Genomic DNA, 20,550 nt, shown 5'->3' with positions numbered 1-20,550 from the left:
CGCTGACTTGGTTGATGCATGTCATCGTATCCCAATTGCGTAGATCGGTGCTCATGATGTCAATCACTGGATTGTCCGGTCCAGACTCGATTATTTAGAGACCGTGGTCATAAATAATATTGCTGAGTGCGGCGTTAAACAACAATCAACATCACATCAACACAGTCGGAAACAGCTGATCATAGAATCATGCACAATGTTAACATATCATTGTACATGCATTGATAAGGTGCCCCTGCTTCTGTGTTCTGTGTAGCCTAGTGGTTAAAGCGTTCGCTCGTCACGCCGAAGACCCGGGTTCGATTCCCGACATGGGTACAATGTGTGAAGCCCATTTCTGATGTCCCCAGCCGTGATATTGCTGGAATATTGCTAAAAGCGGCGTAAAACCATACTCACTCACTTTTCGATCTGCAGTAGCAACGATCAACCTCTTTATTTAAGAATTAGTTATTATGCCAACGAATGGTAATCCAAATGTCTATATGTTGGCACGCAGAGCAACAATAAGAACACTCTAAACAACAGCGTCCTTTGTTAAATCTACGACCTGATCATTCGATCACATGACCGTATACCCGCTGAGTGAGTGAGTTGGGTTTAACGCCGCTTTTAACAATATTCCAGTTTTATCGCGGCGTGACAGCTTAATGTGGGAGGAAAGCCCGAAGTGATGCAGGTCTTAGACGTTTACAACTTCGGTGAAACCTACGCGCACGGGCATGGTGCTGACAAACCTTGAAACATAATCGGGGCGAACCGTGATTCGAACCCACAATCATAGGTTTCTGGCGTGTCCAAGTGAAGCAATTCTGCACAGCGAATCGCGGCGCCTTAGACGACTGGGCCACCCGTGCCCCCGTATACCTGCTGAACAATCAACAGCGTTCGGTTTCCTGGATGTTAAAATTATGGTACGGCTTGTATCCAGCGCTCTGGAAAAAAGAGTGTCCCCATGAAAGAGGTCAATGTTTGTTGACTGTCCCGAAGGAGTGAAACCCATCTAACTCCAGTCTGCTTTGATACTGTGCCAGTGACGGCTTAAAACGACAGGCAAGGTCACCACCAGAATGAAAAGAACATTGTCCAACAGCAAAAGGCAATATGATCTCAAGCATAAAAATGTTGTGAGTCCATGTTGCCTTTAGCTGTTGATGTCACAATTCGCAGTATGGAGTTGCGTCCCTTACGAGTGTCAGGATCCAGTGACCGTTGCTGTCAAGTCAATGCTATATCTATGGGTATTTCCCTGATCGGGAAATTCAACATTTCCTATTACCCTTTTGTATTTTCTCGGGAAAAATATTTTTCGTAATAACTTTGCTAAAAAAAATTTATTTTGTTGCATTTCATATTGTTGTCACAAAACAGAAAAATAGTAATTTCCATGTTACAAAAAATGTGTATGGCATGATGACCAATATTTATAGAATCTGTCTAAATTCCTACTCATAAGTGCTGTACATTTGGAGATGAAGTAATACTGCTTCGGTTCATTCTGGAAGATCTGAAACGATGGAATATGCTTTGTGTCTGTACATGAGAAAATAATAATAATAAGAAGAAGAAGAATTCTAAGATTTAATGGGTCATTACTTCTGAATTTGTATCCAAGCAAAACATGTCGTTTGTTGATATTTCCTTTGATTTGAGTGCTGGTGTTAAGCCTAAGTTCTAGTGCTGTCCAGATCGTTTTTACTTTGCTGCAATCCCAAAGCAATTGTTCAGTCGTTTCTATGTGTGTGTGTGTGTGTGTGTTACAGAGGCTACGTGAGGCCACACTTTGTTCATAACAAAATATATATTGTGTATTCATCGCTTTCGGCCATGGGAGCCGTGCCAATTTACACTTGTCAGGGGGGTACTCAAAGTACGTGATCTAGACTACCAGTTGTCGGACTCTCATTTTTGTGGAAGCCTCGGTGGCTGAGTGGGTTAGATCGCTGACTTTGTGTGCTGGCGATTAGGTGCCTCACCCTGGCAGGTGTGGGTTCGAATCCCGGACGGGACTTAACCAAAAAGGTACTAGAATCTGTACTTTACTAAGAAAGTGTTATCCCAAATATAACATTAGTTACATTTGACCACTTTCTAAATGGCATTGTGTATTCAAAAATATATATTGTGTTAGACAACAACCTGTTCATTCGAACACTGAGATATATTAATGCCACGTTATCTCGGTTTTGAAGAAATAGCTCGTTTAGAATGTATGCGCGCGTGCGTTGTTTGTTTTCGCAATATTATTTTAATTTCAGTGATTTCTGTGATGAAATTAACGTCAAGTCGTTGTTAAAACCTTTATTAAGTTAAAATGATAATTTCGTTGTTCCCACAAGTGACTGGGTGGTTATTACCTGGACAATTGGCACAAGGGGGTGACATTAGGTCAGTGGTACAAGCCATTTATTATTTCGATGTTTCTACGATCGTTGAGTCATTGCCCGAAGCCTATGCTGTAACATTTCATCTGTATCTCCGTCATATAGTACAAATATACAACAGGCATGACCGCGGTCAGATTATGTGATTATACCCAGTTCTCCTTCGATTCTCATACACTGTGACTACATCCGATCCTCAGACACGGTGAATCACATCCGGTCACCAGGCACAGTCACTACATCCGGTCCATAAACCAAGTGGCTACATCCGGTCCTCAGGCACAGCGAATCACATCCGGTCATCAGGCACAGTGACTAGATCCGGTCCATAAACACAGTGACTACATCCGGTCCTCGGACACAGAGAATCACATCCGGAATCAGTCAAAACAGTGACTACATCCGGTCCATAAACACAGTGACTACATCCGGTCCTCAGACACAGAGAATCACATCCGATCATCACGCACAGTGACTACATCCGGTCCATAAACACAGTGACTACATCCGGTCCTTAGACACAGTGAATCGCATACGGTCATCGGGCACAGTAATTACATCCAGTCCTTAGACACAGTGACTATATCCGGTCCTTAGACACAGTAACTACATCCGGTCCTCAGACAGTGGCAAAATCCGGTCCTCGAACACAAGGACTACATCCGGTCCTTAGACACAATGGTTATATCCGGTCTTTAGGCACACTGGTAACTACTGGGGACTACATCGGGTCCTTAGACACAGTGACTACATCCAGTCCTTGAACACATTCACTACATCCGATCCTTAGATACAGTGCCTACATCCGGTCCTTCAACACAATGACTACCTCGGGTCCTTAGACAATGTGACTATATCAGGTCCTCGAACACAGTGATCACATCCGGTCCTTGGACACAATGGTTATATCCGGTCTTTAGGCACACTAGTAACATTTGGTCCCCGAACACAGGGACTACATCGGGTCCTAAGACACAGTGACTACATCCAGTCCTTGAACACAGTTACTACATCCGATTGTTAGATACAGTGACTACATCCGGTCATTTAACACAGTGACTTCATCCGGTCCTTGAACCAATAATGACATCCATCCCTGAGCATAGTGATGACATCAGGTCCTCAACACAACTGTCCTACCAAGACCTTCAGGAGATGGATTCAGGATATGAAGAAAACAATGATAGCATCCTATTGAGGACCTCCAAAATCACGAACACATTGCTGTGACACGCAATACTGACGCTGGAAAAACAATCCCTTTGTGTGCTTGATCCGTGTCCTGAGACTTCAAATTTCAGACTCTCCTGAATATAATAGCTGTTCTGTGATCATCTTAACAGATCATGTTTCCAAAAGTAACAAACATCACATTCGATTTTCGTCCACAGCTGACACGCCCTGACATAACTGAAATGCTGTCCAAAGCGGCGCAAAACAATACCCACTCATGCATGCATGATGACCTGATCATGTCCGCCGAACGTATCTATGACAACCAGATGTGTGTAAAATGCCGATCATCCTTCGCATCGACGTAATCGTCTCCGCCTTTTGTGGGACCTGACAACTGAAATACAATTTCACAGAATGTTTCACTTTCAACAAGTACTGATGATGGATAATATTAAAGTTTACATGTGTATCATTGATCTGACTTCCCTTTTCGCGTGAGGTATAAACGTAACACACAGAGCATCGACATTCTATTTTAGGCCATTGTCTGGATACCGTGTTACTCACATAATGTGTGTTGGTGTGTTGGTGTGTTGGGGAAGCCTAGTGGTTAAAGCATTCGCTCGTCACGCCGAAGACCCGGGTTCGATTCCCGACATGGGTACAATGTGTAAATACAACCCTTTCCATACCAAATAGAAATATCCGCACAGAGCAGATTCGATTGTACAATTCTGATCATATCATGAGCATGTGTTTATGAATCACTGTCATATAGCCCATTTCTGGTGTCACCCGCCTTGATATTGCTGGAGGGGCGGTCGGGTAGCCTTGTGGTTAAAGTGTTTGCTTGTCAGACCGAAGACCCGGGTTCGATTCCCAACATGGGTACAGTGTGTGAAGCCAATGTCTGGTGTCCCCCGCCGTGATATTGCTCGAATATTGCTAAAAGCGGCTTAAAATCAAACTCACTCACTCACTGATATTGCTGGAATATTACTACATGCGGCGGAAAACCCATACTCACTTCCTCACTCAGTCCTTGATTTGCAAATAAAGCGAGCAAGCCCTTTCCTTATCCCTAAGAATACTCCATTGTACAATGACGACTATATCATTAGCATGTGTCTGTGAATCGTTAATAAACAGTGATTTCTAGAAAGAACATGCTCGATTGTACATCAACACCTGTGAAATGTGGGCTCTCCGGGCGGACGCTCTACCACTAGCTATAGACCACGGAGGCGGTCTACCAAAGTCTGGAGCTGCTGAAATATTGTTCGACGTGAAATATTGGAATGTTGAAGTCATCTCTCTTGTCACGCGTTTTATGAGATCGTCGTGGTTGGTTGGTTGGTTGGTTTGTTGTTTAACGCCGCACCCAGCAATATTCCAGCTATATGACGGCGGTCTGTCTTTAATCGAGTCTGTACCAGACAATCCAATGATTGATATCATGAGCATCGATCCACGCAATTGGGATCGATGACATGTATCAACCAAGTCAGCGAGCCTGACCACCCGATCCCGTTAGTCGCCTTTTACGACAAGCATAGTCACCTTTTACGGCAAGCATGGGTTGCTGAAGACATATTCTACCCCGAAATCTTCACGGGTCGATCGGGGGCGGTCGGGTAGCCTAGTGGTTAAAGCGTTCGCTCGACACGCCGAAGACCCGGGTTCAATTCCCGACATTGGTACAATGTGTGCAGCCCATTTCTGGTGTCCCCCGCCGTGATATTGCTGGAATATTGCTAAAAGCGGCGTAAAACCATACTCACTCACTCACTCACGGGTCGATCGTCGTGGTATAACTATTGAATCATGTATGTAATGAATTCATATATACTTGTAAATAAACCGTCGGGTAAAAAAAAGCTTACAATTGATGACTGGATTTGACCAAAAAAATATAAAAAATTCAAAATATTGCTTGGTTGAAAACAGTCGCCGACACACTGCAAACTTAAGGTCCAAAACACAACTAGTATGACGTATCAAAAACTTCAACATCAAATAGCCTTTTCTTGTTTGTTTAGCCACCATCAAACATGGGTGTTACTGTATTTTGCCAAGCAGTTTATGGTAATATTTCAATACTCACTCTTGCATGCGTTGTTCCCTGAAATATTCTCACATTTCCTTGCCCCTGAAACACAAAGTATGTTGGGTTACACCTGCATACCAAAGCTTTACGACGCTTATGGGCGTACACAGGCGGATCCAGAGAGGGAGGTCCGGGGGTCCGAACACCCTCCCCCCACCCCCACCCGCTTTTGAAAACCAAATGAAGTATGTTGTAGACAAACGCTGGATCCGCCCTCAACATACTTGATACTGCTTACATATACATTTGCTTTTGTTACCAACTGTTACGACCGTCTCAATGGTCCAGCGGTAGAGCGTACGCCCGGACAGCAGAAGGTCCGGGGTTCGACCCCCGGCCGCGTCATAACAATAGGCGTTAAAAGATGATACATGTTGTTACCCTGACTGGTGCTTGGCATTAATGGGCTAAAACAAGGACTGGTCGGCTCGGAGTCAGTATACTGTGTCTCAGTGGGTTATTCGTGTTAAACTGCAGCATGGTATCTCAGTGAGCTATCAATTGGCATTAGTCCGGACTAGTACAAGCACACACACACACACACACGCACACACACACACACACACACACACGCACGCAGCACGCACGCACGCACGCACACACAAGAACACACACGCACACACACACACTGTGTCTGAGTGGGGTATTCATGTTAAACTGAGGCATGGTATTTCAGTGAGCTAGCACTTTAAATCGGCATCAGTCTGGACTAGTACAAGCAGCCACACAAACACACACGCGTGCATGCACGTCGCTATATAAGTGCAATAATCTTGGACGCGACGACAAACTCCATTTAACTACCTGTTCACCTAAATTCACTCAGCAACTTACAGTAGAAGCAAAGCAGAAATCCCTGCCTTGATGAGTCCTCTGAGCTGACCAGCAACTGGACCGAGAACGTCTCCGTGTTGTCCAGGACGATGGAGGAGCCCTTGACCAGCATCTGTGTCGTGCTGCTGCTGTTGACAACCACGGCGTCATGCTGGCCGATATCGAGGACGTTGACGGTAATGAGCACCTTATTCGCCCGCGATGTGTTTCGTTTCCTCCTCGCCTTTGGTGAAAGAGTCATGGTGCTTATCCCCCCAGTCCTGTAAACCCAGGGGTAGTTTTCGTGGCTCACGATTATCCCGTAGTCTGACGACTTCCGGGTTCTGTGAGCAAGACCATGTCCGAGGTTGTTGCTCAGGAAGTAAACTCGTTCTGAATCAAACATGAAACAGCAGACCACTGTGAATGATGTGAACAAAACCTTAAAATAGTGTGCGACCAAACGCAACCAAAGAACAGTGCGCCCAAACGCACCAAAGGACTTTTGTGCAAATAAGACAAAGTTGAATTTCCCGTGCAAGAGGGACCGTCAGACACCTAGTGATCGACTGTGGTGGCGAGTTGAGCTGTCGTTGTCAATGCAGTAACAAATGTCAAATGTTTCTGTCAATTACATGACTTTGTGAAACGTTGTGTTAATCAAGAGGAATTAAGTTCACACAGAAAGTGAGCTTCATCCAGAATTTGTGGGTAACACTGTCAAAAGTGTTTTTTCGTATCTGTAATATGCTTTATTTAAGGGGGTGTCACTCCATGTTCCTTGTTCATTTTGGGACAGATATGCTATGGTAGGTGATTAAAAAACAGTATTTATTTTTTTACATATGAATAATATTTATAATAATCTCATCTAAATTGTATTCGGTTTGTGACTACATCAAAGTAAAGATGATCTATAGTTTTACTTTGGAGCGTGGGGTAGCCCAGTAGCAAAAGCGTTCGCCGGGTTTCATTTCCCACATAATTACAATGTTGACACCCATTTTTACCTGTAATATTGCTAAAAGCGGCATAAAACCACACAACAGTGATATTCTATTTCAATATTCATAGGCGGATCCAGAGGGGGTGGGTCTGTCTCCTTTTGAAAACCAAAAGGTATGTATGTTGTAGGCAGCCAAATTATCTGAGAGAGGATTTTGAACTTTTAGACCCATCCCTTTCAAAAATGCGTGATCCGCCCTTGCTATTAATGCTGGATTGCAATCAGTTTTCTGTTCGGTACATGTCCTCGAAAAGAACATGGATAAAAGATCCAACCTACTTTTCCTTATACACTTGTACCTCACAGACAGGTATGACGGGACCTTCATGATGCAGTTTCCGTGGGGTGATTTCAGGATGGGGGACGTGGACCACGTGATGTTGCAGGCTGCCTTCCAGTAGCAGTCGTAGGATGCGGCCAGGACATCGAGCTGATAGCCCGAACACTGGGCCCCACACTTCCCCCTGGTGATGGTGCTGCTGCTGTCAAACCTTCTTCGTCTGATGCTGGTGGTGTCGCCGGTGCTGCTGTTAGTGAAGCACATGACATTGATGCCAAATATGATGTTCTTCCTCGACTTGCATCTCAGCGAGACCTGTTCTCCAGCAGCGTTACTCATGTCAAGACATCTTCTCTGACCTACGTGAAATAAAAAATGTTTTGATGAGTTTGGGGCGGTCGGGTAGCCTAGTGGTTAAATCGATCGCCCGTCACGTCGAAGACCCTGGTTCGATTCACGACATTGGTACAATGGTTTAAGCCCATTTCTGGTGTCCCCCGCCGTGATATTGCTTGAATATTGCTGAAAGCGGCGTAAATTCATACTCACTCACTCACTCACTGATGAGTGGGTGAGCTGGAGTTTTAGTACCTGAGCACTTGTCAGCTTGATGTAGGCGGACATTCTAAAGAGACGCAGTTCGTAGATGATAGTAAACGCTCAGTAATATGTCATTTGGCGAGTAATTTATGCAGAGCTTCCCTTAAGAGATCGATACTCTCTTATACGATCACACCCGTGAAGATTCCGGGGTAGAATAGGTCTTCAGCAACCCATACTTGCCGTAAAAGGCGACTATGCTTGTCGTAAAAGGCGACTAACGGGATCGGGTGGTCAGGCTCGCTGACTTGGTTGATACATGTCATCGATCCCAAATGCGTGGATCGATGCTCATGCTGTCAATCACTGGACTGTCTGGTCCAGACTCGATTATTTACAGACCGCCGTCATATAGCTGGAATATTGCTGAGTGCGGCGTTAAACAACAAACAAACAAACTTATACGATCACCAACGGTACACAGACCTTACAAACAATTGAAAGACCGGAACACTCCTCTGATTTAGCATAGTTATTATGTCTTAGCACCTACAGCATTCAATCCGATGAATGTTTATGCGGCACATTTGCTTATGATGTAATCAAACATTTATCATATTTATGTATTGTAAAAAGACTAAAAAACAACAACAAAAATGTTCTTATTGAGTCTATTATTGATTTACTAGATGTCACAACATTCTCGAGCCTCTGGAACAATGATGACGATACCTTTCTGTCCTTTTTACTTGGCGGCTTGCCAACAGAACTGTACTATGAGTGAGTGAGTATGGTTTTACGCCGCTTTTAGCAATATTCCAGCAATATCACAGCGGGGTACACCAGAAATGGGCTTCACACATTGTACCCATGTCGGGAATCGAACCCGGGTCTTCGACATGACGAGCAAACGCTTTAACCACTAGGCTACCCGACCGCCTCAGAAAGTACTATGACTACTGAATACAATTTATGGACTAATGTAATGTCCCTTGTATGTAAAACTGTTAAAATGTGGAAAAATCTCCTCAGTAGCCTTATATGATAACGATGTGAAACTTCCTGTACATACAATGTGTCCCATATACTTATAGAATAACCGTAATATCTGATATCAATGTACCTTCATTACTTGGAGGAAATAAAGAAGATCTATCCATCAATCCAATGGACAATGTATTCGGGTTCTTCCTATGTGAAAATGGTCCTTATACAACAAATAGGGTAAAATTGTTGTTAAACAACCAGTAGGTAGTGAAGATATGACTTGACCAAGTCCCCTGGCCAATGTATTCGGGTTCTTGCTAGGTAAAAGTGGTCCTTATACAACAAATACATAATGGAAACATGACTTCACCATAAAGACGACAAAGGGCTTCTATGTAGGTACACAAGGTCACCATCTAACTGCCCATTGTCCAATTGCCAGAAACGTAGTGTGTGCACCCATAACGTCAGACAATTCGTCAACGCCACCTTACACGACGACGGTCTACATATACGTCATAAATCACTTCACGTTCCTGCCCCATAGTTACATACTGTGTTTCAAAATATATTGTGTAGATAAGAAATGTATGTAAGTCTCCGCTGCACTGTATGTTCGACAGTGTTCGATTCATTAGAGTGAGTGAGTGAGTGAGTTGGGTTTAACGCCGCTTTTAACATTATTCCAGTTATTTCACGGCGTGTCAGCTTAATGTGGGAGGAAAGCCCGAAGTGATGCAGGTCTCAGACGTTTACCACTTTGGTGAAACCCACGAGCACGGGTATGGTGCTGACAAACCTAGAAACATAATTGGGGCGAAGCGGGATTCGAACCCACAATCATAGGTTTCTGGCGTGCCCAAGGGACGCAACTCTGCACAGCGAATCGCGGCGCCTTAAGACGACTGGGCCACCCGTGCCCCCTCGATTCATTAGAAAAGAGAGGGGATAATGTTACGCATTAAAATATTTTTAATACATGTAGAAAAATTGTGTCACTAAAGACATGTATAGAAATAGTTCTTACCTGGGAGGGGAGTTTTTAGGGATGATCCTATCGTTGTTAAAACACAAGAGATAATATATCCCCATACAATGTTTGAACACACCATCATTCGAATCATGTTCGGTGAAAAGAATGTACGAATGGGACCAGTCATTGTTTTCAAATGGGGGGTTCGGATTTTCGTTATAAGCAACATATTTGTATTACCATGGGTAATTTTCAAAACGGGCTTTTCTATCGCCAGTAATGTTGGAGGGGTCATATTATTTATTTGATAACATGACATAACATAACATAACAATAGAGAGTTCTTTGATAAAAAGAAATAAACGAAATAATGGCCGGTCCCAATCAGCCAGTTTGATACTCGTAATGGAGATGCAACGGAAGTCTGGAGCGCGTATTAGCCCCTGATGTGTACGACATCTGGTGGGGCTGTTCCTGTTAATTTACTTTATTCTGATCACAGCCGATTTGTGTATTTCATATAACGTTCGTGAACAGAATGTATCTGTATTAACTGTGGTAATTAAAGGCACTGGTTGACGTAGCGTTAAAGTTGTCATATAGTCCCCCACCGAACTGCCACTGAACGACGGGTGCCATTAATGCTGTCTGCAATATTTGTGTCATAAACAGAGGTATATATCACATAATATTAAAAGGGTAAAAGTCTAAGTCTTTTTTCGGCGAATGGCATATGGGTATGAGATGGCTAACTTCTTCAAAGAGTACAATGTTTAAAGTCGAAAATATCGAAATTTTATCACTCCATGAGTGAGTGAGTTGTATTTAACGCCGCTTTTAACAGTATTCCAGTTATATATCGGCGTGACAGCTTAATGTGATACAGTAGCAGCGATCATGTGGATGAGCAATATAAATAATTAAAGAGGCTAGTTCATGGGAAGCGCGGCGCCTTAGACGACTGGGTCACCCGTGCGCCTAAAACTCCATGAGAAATGTTTTTAGGCACTATTGCTGGTATCATAAAGGTAGAGGGTTATTTAGAGAATACCGAACGAGCTTCGAGGAACTACGGATTATCTGCCCCGAGTGAACGTATGTCGTTAATCCAAATCTTCTGGCGAGGAACTTACAGCATTCATTCACAGGGGACAGGTATTCCGTAATTCCGAGTTACGAGTATGTTATTCTATATATTACTCACTGACATTTTAAAAGAGAAAACGAAGAAAAAACATATGAAATGTCGACCCTCCTGAGAAACTTCACATGTCAGTTTGATATGGAAGGAAAGCCCGAAGTGAGACAGTTGTTTAGACGTTTACCAATTCGGTGCAACTAACGATAATGTGGATAATGTTGCGAATCTAGGATTCTAATCCTCGATTATACGTTCCCGGAATAGCAAATTGCTACGCCTTAGACTAGATTGGGCGACCCGTATCCCAGGCTAGAGTTAGAGGTAATACATTTTCAATATGGCTGACCATGGCGGCCATGTCTAAAATCGAATTAATCATCTGAGAACAAAGTACACAATTTATTGATAACAACTTCTTTATTTACTTTAAAGGCGACGTTTCGGTGTGGGCTCTTATACCGTTGTCGAGCAAGCCTTGAGGCGCGATGATATAGGCACACCTGAGCCGATCGGAACAGCAGAATGGTGATTCACTCATTCCCTAATTGGAGGTGTGTTCTGCTCGTTAAGGTGGAAGGTAAACTGGTTCCACTTTGGTTCGCGCAGCAAGCAAGGACTTCAATACTCGAAACTTCATAATAATTGTCAAGTAGCCTATAGCCTACATTTGTGAAAGAATTCAGAGAAAAGTCAAGAAGAGCATCGGTATGTGAGTTATCTCCATCCCAGCTGTTATTTATTCACTGTTAGCCGAATCTTATATTGCAAACAAATGTCTCTTTTTGTGGTTGTCCACGGAACTGTTTAATACGTGCATTTATAAAGGACATCGCAAGAACAACAAACAAATGTGTTGGCTTTGCCTTCATGGTGTATATTTTTATAAATTATTTAACTATTAGGCATTCTTGGAGATAATGTTAGAGAGAACATATATATCTTGGATAGTCAGATTGACATATTCACCATTATTTCATACAAAGGGCATACATACGGAGAAAAGTCCGAAGTGATGCCGGTCTCAGACATGTACCACTTTTTGTGAAACCATCCAACATAATCGGGACGATCAGGAGTTACTGGCATGCCTAGGGGACGCAACTCTACACAGCGAATTGCGGCACCTCGGTTGACTGGGCCACCCATGCGGCTGTGACACAAGCGCTCTGCGAGTACAGGCAAAGCTAACCAAGGTATCCAACATGCTAATACATACAAATCAATGGACAATGTCCTCGAGGCCACTAATCAGGTCACGGTTCTTTTATCTTTCACTGTTCACTGTTCACAAGAGATAACTAGGCAACTGGTCCACCCACTGTTATGTTGGACAAGATTTTATAGTAAGTGTTTCATGAAGCACTGTCACCACTTAGCATGCAGTGCAGGCCTCCTGTTCTAGCTACAGGTTTTGTTCGTTTGTTTGATTGTTTAACATTGCACTCAGCAATATTCCAGCTATATGACGGTGGTCCGTAAACAATCGAATCTGGACCAGACAATCCAGTGATTGAAATTATGAGCATCGATCTAAGCAATTGGGATACGATGACATGCATTAACCAAGTCAGCGACCCTGACCACCCGATCCGGTTAGGCGCCTATTGCAACAAGCATAGGCGCCTTTTACTGCAAGCAAGCATGTGTTGCTGCAGACCTATATTCTACCCTGGATATTCACCAGTCAGGCTCCTTACGGCAAGCATGGGTTGCTGAAGACCTATTCTACCCTGGATATTCACCAGTCATGCTCCTTACCGCAAGCATGGGTTGCTGAAGACCTATTCTACCCTGGATATGCACCAGTCAGGCTCCAGGTGATCAGTGTCTGAGAACAACAGGTAGCTAAAGGAAAATCAAGGAATCTCATAGGTTCACATAACAAGAGTGAGTCGGTTCTAACTCCACTTTGAACTGTATTCCAGTACCCATGGGTACTGTGCTGACAAACCTAGAAACATGATCAGGGGGAACTGGGATTCGAACCCACGATCATGGGTCTCTGGCGTACAACTCTAAACAGTGAAATGCCGCACAGAGAAGACTGGCCATTATGTGTCCCTCACATTAAAAGAAACAAAACACAAATTAAACTTCCATAGACATTTATTTCCACAGAAATATATTATATAATGTCAGTTGTAAATGGCTTTCTTGCAACTAACACAAACTGTCAACATTCTGTACAATGTTTATCCTCCCAGCTGCAAACATTAAGCCCACTAAATGCATGTCATGATGCAAATGTTAGATGCTGAAAAGGCATGATAAATGAAAACAATACCTGTGTCAAAATGCATATAAAATCATATTCTCCTAAACACAAAACAAAAACGCTATAAGTTTAGTGGACAGATTATAGGAGCATATCATCCCTATATTCCACACAATAGCATTTCGTTGTAACTGATCCCCGTCTGAGATTCAAGAATCATACCTCAAGTTTTAATGTTAACCCTTTACCGCTTCAAACAAATGGAATGGTTATCTATACTGAATAAAAAAAAGTTAGGGATCATGACTATTTTTGGGACTTTCATTTAAGTGACGACTGAGCACACAATTTTATAAATATATCCCCCAAAATATATATTCATGATCCCTAACTCCTTTTGTTTACTGAATTAAATCAGGGGGATGTCGAGTCCTGATTAGTAAATGTGACTGAGTGGAAGCCAACATGGGAAAACCCTGAAGCAGGCAAATCAGTGGAGGCGAGAGGGAGCACTCATCTATGTGAGTGGGTGAGTGAGTGAGTTGGGTTCAACTGCATTTAACCCTGGCATATCAAGGTGGGGGGAATACCAAGAATGGACTGAACACATGTGACAAATCGACTGATGTGACTTGCGATCGCTTGAGTTGCAAGCCTACCCTAACATCCCACCAGTCCATGAAGTTTACAACAAATCAGCCTTGACCCAGAATTGAAAAAAACATCAGTTCCAGAAAATCTTGAAAAAGATATTTTGTCCAGAGACTCACAGAAAAAATGGTTGACATTAACAGAAAGGTCCAAAATGTGTGTAAAATACCCCAAACATCTGTTTCACACTGAAAATATTAATTAGTAGAGGGAATAATAAGAGTAGGTAATATGAATATGATCATATTATTTCAAATGCAATGGGAAATGTTATCAGTTGTGGTTGGTAAAGGGTTAAAGTTTTTGTATGATACAGTAGCAGAGATCATGTGGATGAGCAACATAAATAATTAAAGAGGCTAGTTCATGGGAAGCTATTCCTGAATAGATATTCCATCTCACCACTGAAGCCCTGCACACAAACACCCTGCAGTACACATTATGTCAGATTGTATGTTAAGATATACTGAAATTTGTACTTCAACAGACATGTGTACATCACATAGCTCCTGCATATATTCCTGCTGTAAACGCAAATGTCTAGGAAATAAATGAAAATATACTGGACTGCTTTTCCACACATTATGACAAATTTCACGAGGCAGAAGAGTGAGTGAGTGAGTTGGGTTTAACGCCGCTTTTAACAATATTCCAGTTATATCGCTGCGTGTCAGCTTAATGTGGGAGGAAAGCCCGAAGTGATGCAGGTCTCAGACATTTACCACTTCGGTGAAACCCACGAGCACGGGTAGGGTGCTGACGAACCTGGAAACATAATCGGGGCGAACCCGGGATTCGAACCCACAATCATAGGTTTCTGGCGTGTCCAAGGGACACAACTCTGCACAGCACATCGCGGTGCCTAAGATGAGTGGGCCACCCGACAGGCTAGACAACCACAACTCGGAGAGAGCAAGACAACTCATCCTCCGTGATCCAGTGTATTACCCTGAACCATGCACCCCCATTGTTTCATTTTGGAAGCGATGTCACCATCTTCATCCCCATCATAGAGTTTCGCTCATGAGAGTAATTTGATTGGATAGCCACTTTTAGTGTCACTCCATATTTAATCATATAGTGGCAAATGGTTCCAGGGTATTAATCCCGAAGGTATAGGGATATAAGTGAGTGAGTGAGTGAGTATGGTTTTACACCGTTTTTAGCAATATTCCAGCAATATCACGGCGAGGGACACCAGAAATGGGCTTCACACATTGTACCCCTGTCAGGAATCGAACCTTGGGCTTCGGCGTGACAAGCGGACGCTTTAACCACTAGGCTACCCGACCGCCCCTATAGGGATATAAAACCCTGAATAATCGAGGATGAAGACAAAAGGGTCCAAAATTTGTAGGTTGCTGACATGGAATAGTTTGATTAGATGTTTTTTATATATGTCACAAACATTGGTTTCTCGTCATTAATTCAAGTTTTACAGTCTATTTCACAAATACACATTAAAGAATTCACTCTTCAAGAGCTCACAAAAACAACAACGTTCCCTGTCTCAGGACTCACAACTGTTCAAGAACATGATCAAATGGGGCAATCTAATTTTCACACATTTTCACAAACGATGCTCACACAAATCTATACAACCCTACAAGGAATGACAGCTGGATGTGTATAATACATAACTGATTTGATGCTGAAAAAGATGAGTAATAATCATGATTATAGCACTTTTCTTGTCTATAGTTCTTCCAACCAATGTTTTGTACTTTAATTATGGTTATTATCGACACTCTCACACATGATATTAAAGGGAGATTATGCTCCATGCTCTGATGCCAATAATCTCCCATGGTAAGTGAGAGAGATTTAAATTTTAACGTTGCATCTGCATAATTTCAGTCAGATAGCGACTTCTCCCCAGGTCGAGATATTGCAAAAATACCAAGTGTGAAACTTATACATTGCCTCTGTGTAATGACCGTTATCATTAAACGACAAGCATAACAAAATTTGAACCAGCAGACCAAGAATTAGTCAAGATTTGTCTCCTTTAAACCAAATTCTGCAGCTCTGCAAACCCAAAAATGTGAAACATTTAATACATGCATTGAGACAAAAATGTTTCTGCTCGGGTCAGCTGACACACAAAGGCACAGAGTGTTGATAATGAGGTATGATATTGCTGGGTCCATTCAACAATTCTAAAGGTGATCATGGTCATCTCAAGATCCATAGAGCACTACAGTACATCATGATCCTTATAACTGCTCAATAATGTCCATGTTAGCTCTGGTCTGAGTTAAATATTTGCAGGATTTGAGCAATGGTGGCCAATTCTGAAATCTTCCACATTCATAATTGAATATGGTACAAACTGTACAAAGAAGAGGTATGAAGTAATACTAGCTGCACATTGAATACCTGGCTACAGGAGACGACAAAACAATCAAGTAGATTGATAAAGCAGATGTCATTACCATAAGAACAGATGTCACTACCATCATAAAGTGCATAGATCACTACCATGGAGCAGACGTCACCACCATGGAGCGGACATCACCACTATGGAGCAGACGTCACCACTATGGAGCAGACGTCACCACCATGGAGCAGACATCACCACCATGGAGCAGACGTCACCACTATGGAGCAGACGTCACCACTATGGAGCAGACGTCACCACTATGGAGCGGACGTCACTACCATGGAGTAGACATCAATACCATGGAGGAGAACTCACTACCATGGAGAACTCACTACTATGGAGGAGAACTCACTACTATGGAGGAGAACTTACTACCATGGAGCAGACGACAATACCATGGAGGAGAACTCACTACTATGGAGGAGAACTCACTACCATGCAGCAGATGTCTCTACCACACAGCAGACGTTGCCATCATGAAGCCGACGTCACTACCATGGAGGAGAACTCACTACTATGGAGGAGAACTCACTACCATGGAACAGACGTCACAACCATGGAGCAGATGTCACAACCATGGAGCAGATGTCTCTACCACACAGCAGATGTCGCCATCATGGAGCAGACGTCACTACCATGGAGCAGATGTCACAACCATGGAGCAGATGTCTCTACCACACAGCAGATGTCGCCATCATGGAGCAGACGTCACTAACATGGAGCAGACGACACAACCACACAGCTGACGTCACTACCATTGAACAGACATCACAATCATGGAGCAGACGTCACAACCACACAGCGGACATCACTACCATACAGCAGACATCACTACCATGGAGCAGACGTCACTACACAAAGGATACATTTTTGACAGTTGAAATTCAGAAATCAGATTTGCTAAAACATTTACAACATTGCATTGTTAATCAATCAGTCTGACATAAAACATTTTCACATAAATAATGACCATCTGGCTAACAACCTACAGACATACTCTAGACCTACACATGGATTCTTCTACCTATGTACCAAATATATTAAATATTATTATAAGAATACAAAAAGGATGTTTCATTTCTAAATCACACTACCATAATTACTACACATAATATATTCCAAGTTGCATGGGTCTACATTATCACAATTCATGGTTATACATGCGTAGGTTTCCAAGTATTTACAATCATCTCACAAAATGATTATAAAATGGATTTCATGAATTAATAAGATCACACCTTATTGGTTTCTGATGTCTGTTACTTTGATCCCAATATTGAAGTATGCATTAGACAAAGTTTAAGTGAACATGGTTACATGATGATGAATATTAAAAAAGAACCACAACATATTATTTTCAGTAGCACTAATACACAATCGCAACACAGAAGACCTGTTACAAATATTCACAAAACCCAACTTTTTGTGCCAAAATTAGCGACTCAAATAAAACTAGTGTCAGGTGATCAAATTGCATTTACCTTGCCTCCAGTGGCATATTGTTATATAATTGCACAAATAAAACAGACAATAAATGAAGATACTGTCTGCTAAGGCACTTTTATCTCAATAAAACACTGTTCAATACGACCAGATTATTTAAATTAGAAGGTCAGTTTAAAACTGGGCACTGTTACACATGTGGTATGTCGTCATCTTGGCACAGAAAGTCTTGAACTCAAAGACAGATATCCTTCAAACACTCATAAACACACCCCAGTTGTAAATCTGAATATGGAATGATATAAGAATTAAAATATACACAAAATATAGCACCACAATATATACACATAAATAAAAATACAGTTTATATACAATTGAATGATCTTGGTCATTTCGCCATGGTGGTTGTGGGTGTTGTGAAATATTAATGAAAAGGGGTACGTGGTCTTGTGACTACCATATTTGACGTAATAGGCGCCCCACTCTAATAAGCACCCACGGCCATATTTGCTGATATATTGGCCAGTGAACAATCCCAATTAGCACCCCTTCCGATTGATTAATGTACACAAGACTTATTTATTAGTGTAAAATATGCACTCGTGTGCTATATGCACCCTTATTTGTGGGCAATTAAATTCGGGAAAAAATATATCTGTCATATATAAACATTTCAGGCTGTCAGCATAAACCACAAAATTTATCTTTCAATTCTGTTTTTTTTCCACCAAAATAATATTCTAATAAGAGCCCCCTATTTCTAATTTTGAGATCGCCCTGGGCGCTTATTACGTCGAATACGGTATATCTGAAATCGTTTATGAGATGCTGGACTCATTTCCAAACTCGAACAATAAAGCGCAACTCAAAGACACTCATCAAATACTATAAACCTATACTATTAACCAAAGTGGACTTAACCACACCAGCAAATCAGGTGCAAATTAGTCACCCAATACATGTTAGGCTTATAACTACGACTAACATTGCATGTTACAGTCCCTCAAATATTGACGTTCTCCACACCAGGAGTGACCATGTCAGATGCCTACTACTCGAACGTTAAAAAACACCCACAATTGGAAGGCTGTGTGTTGCAAAACCATCAGCTCTTACAGAGTAACTATAGTCTTAGGAAAAGAAACGGGTGTTCTTTAACCTCTTTGAGCAGTATATAGTGGCCCTAATTGTATATACCAATAGCTCTAGGTAAATTTCAAAAATATTCATGTGCCATCTTTCATGTTTTGTAATTCCTCAAAGTTTCACATTTACATACTGTGTTGTGCAAAACATATTAAAAAATATATATTCTAACAGTTGATTGAAATGTACCTATTATTTTATATAAGTCTGACAGCGCGTAAATGTCGGACACAATGGCAGATTCTGTCTAACTTCAGGCTTTTTGATTGGTCACTCATGTTGTTTGAAAGGTGGTGATTTGGTCACAGATTCTTGAAAACAGATGACTATAAGACAAGTATCCTGACCTGTTTTATACTTGACAGGACATCAATACTGCCATGTCATGTCTAGCATCTCCTCAGTGATCATCAGTTAGTTCTATTTTATGTTTAACGCCGCACTCACTAATATTCCAACTACATGACAGAGGTCTTTAAATAATTGAGTCTGGACCAGACAACACAGTGATTGACATCATGAGCATCTATCTACACAACTGGGATACAATGACATGCATCAACCAAGTTAGCAAGCATGACCCCCCAATCCCGTTAGTCGCCTCTAATGATAAACACGGGTTGCTGAAGACCAGATCTTCATGGGACTGGATCAAAGAAACTGATGCTCTATTATGCTTACAAAACTACGACAGGGTACAAAAAAAATGTTACGAAAGCCTGGAGAAAGCAGTAGCAAATGTGAACAAATATATAAAAGGTTGTCAAACATTTGCAAACATTACACGGAATAACATAAAGAAGCTCACCTCTGAATCTCGTACCATTCACGACTGAATCAAAGTTGGAATAAAATCCTACCACAAAAGATGATGGACATACATAACATGCTTACAGGACATGTCATTATAGGCTAAAAAATAATAGTCTTGGTTCTAAGGCACCGCCTGCATTATAAAGTGGCATGTTTCATTAGTTTCTATTTGAAAAAAAAGAAGAAATAATCCTTAAATATTTCAAGTCAAAATATTTCAAATACTGTATTACTGTATCAGCAAGGAATACATGTATGTTGGGAGGCCCTTTCCCAGATTAATTGTATACAACTGTTTATTTGGTTACACATCTGTTTATTTGGTTACATACTAGTTTGAACACACACACCCTCCCCTGCCACAAAAAAAAAACGCACCCACCCACACAATATTTTCAAAAGCCATTGCCTGAGAACCAATTCTTTTATTATTTTTAAGCCACAGCTATGCTATTATGTTTACAAATTGGTGTAAACAGAGACACACAACTC

The 20,550-nt window shown here is 41.8% G+C and overlaps 1 protein-coding gene across 1 annotated transcript; it reads right to left on the bottom strand.

Annotated features, from left to right (window-relative positions):
• Positions 1-3,594: 3,594 nt before the first annotated feature.
• LOC124151923 lies at positions 3,595-10,415 on the bottom strand. Its single transcript, XM_046524616.2, has 5 exons — positions 10,321-10,415; positions 7,766-8,125; positions 6,502-6,873; positions 5,665-5,709; positions 3,595-3,954 (listed from the first exon to the last, which is right to left on the bottom strand). The coding sequence occupies exons 1-5, from the start codon at positions 10,406-10,408 to the stop codon at positions 3,905-3,907; spliced, it is 915 nt and encodes a 304-aa protein (XP_046380572.2). The 5' UTR covers positions 10,409-10,415; the 3' UTR covers positions 3,595-3,904.
• Between the last annotated feature and the right edge of the window lie 10,135 nt (positions 10,416-20,550).

The sequence above is a fragment of the Haliotis rufescens genome, unplaced genomic scaffold (assembly GCF_023055435.1).
Source record: "Haliotis rufescens isolate VD_foot unplaced genomic scaffold, xgHalRufe1.0.p SCAF_8, whole genome shotgun sequence".
NCBI lineage: Eukaryota > Metazoa > Mollusca > Gastropoda > Lepetellida > Haliotidae > Haliotis > Haliotis rufescens.
Note: the sequence above shows the minus strand (reverse complement) of the source record. Positions and strands in the feature narration are given on the sequence as shown.

Bases quoted from the DNA above. Each gene is read 5' to 3' on its own strand.
- LOC124151923 (XM_046524616.2), bottom strand. From the start codon at position 10,408: ATGATGGTGTGTTCAAACATTGTATGGGGATATATTATCTCTTGTGTT. The intron at 8,126-10,320 runs GTAAGAACTATT...TATTTCACGTAG, and splicing joins CCTAAAAACTCCCCTCCCAG to GTCAGAGAAGATGTCTTGAC. The intron at 6,874-7,765 runs GTAGGTTGGATC...TGTTTGATTCAG, and splicing joins GTACAAGTGTATAAGGAAAA to AACGAGTTTACTTCCTGAGC.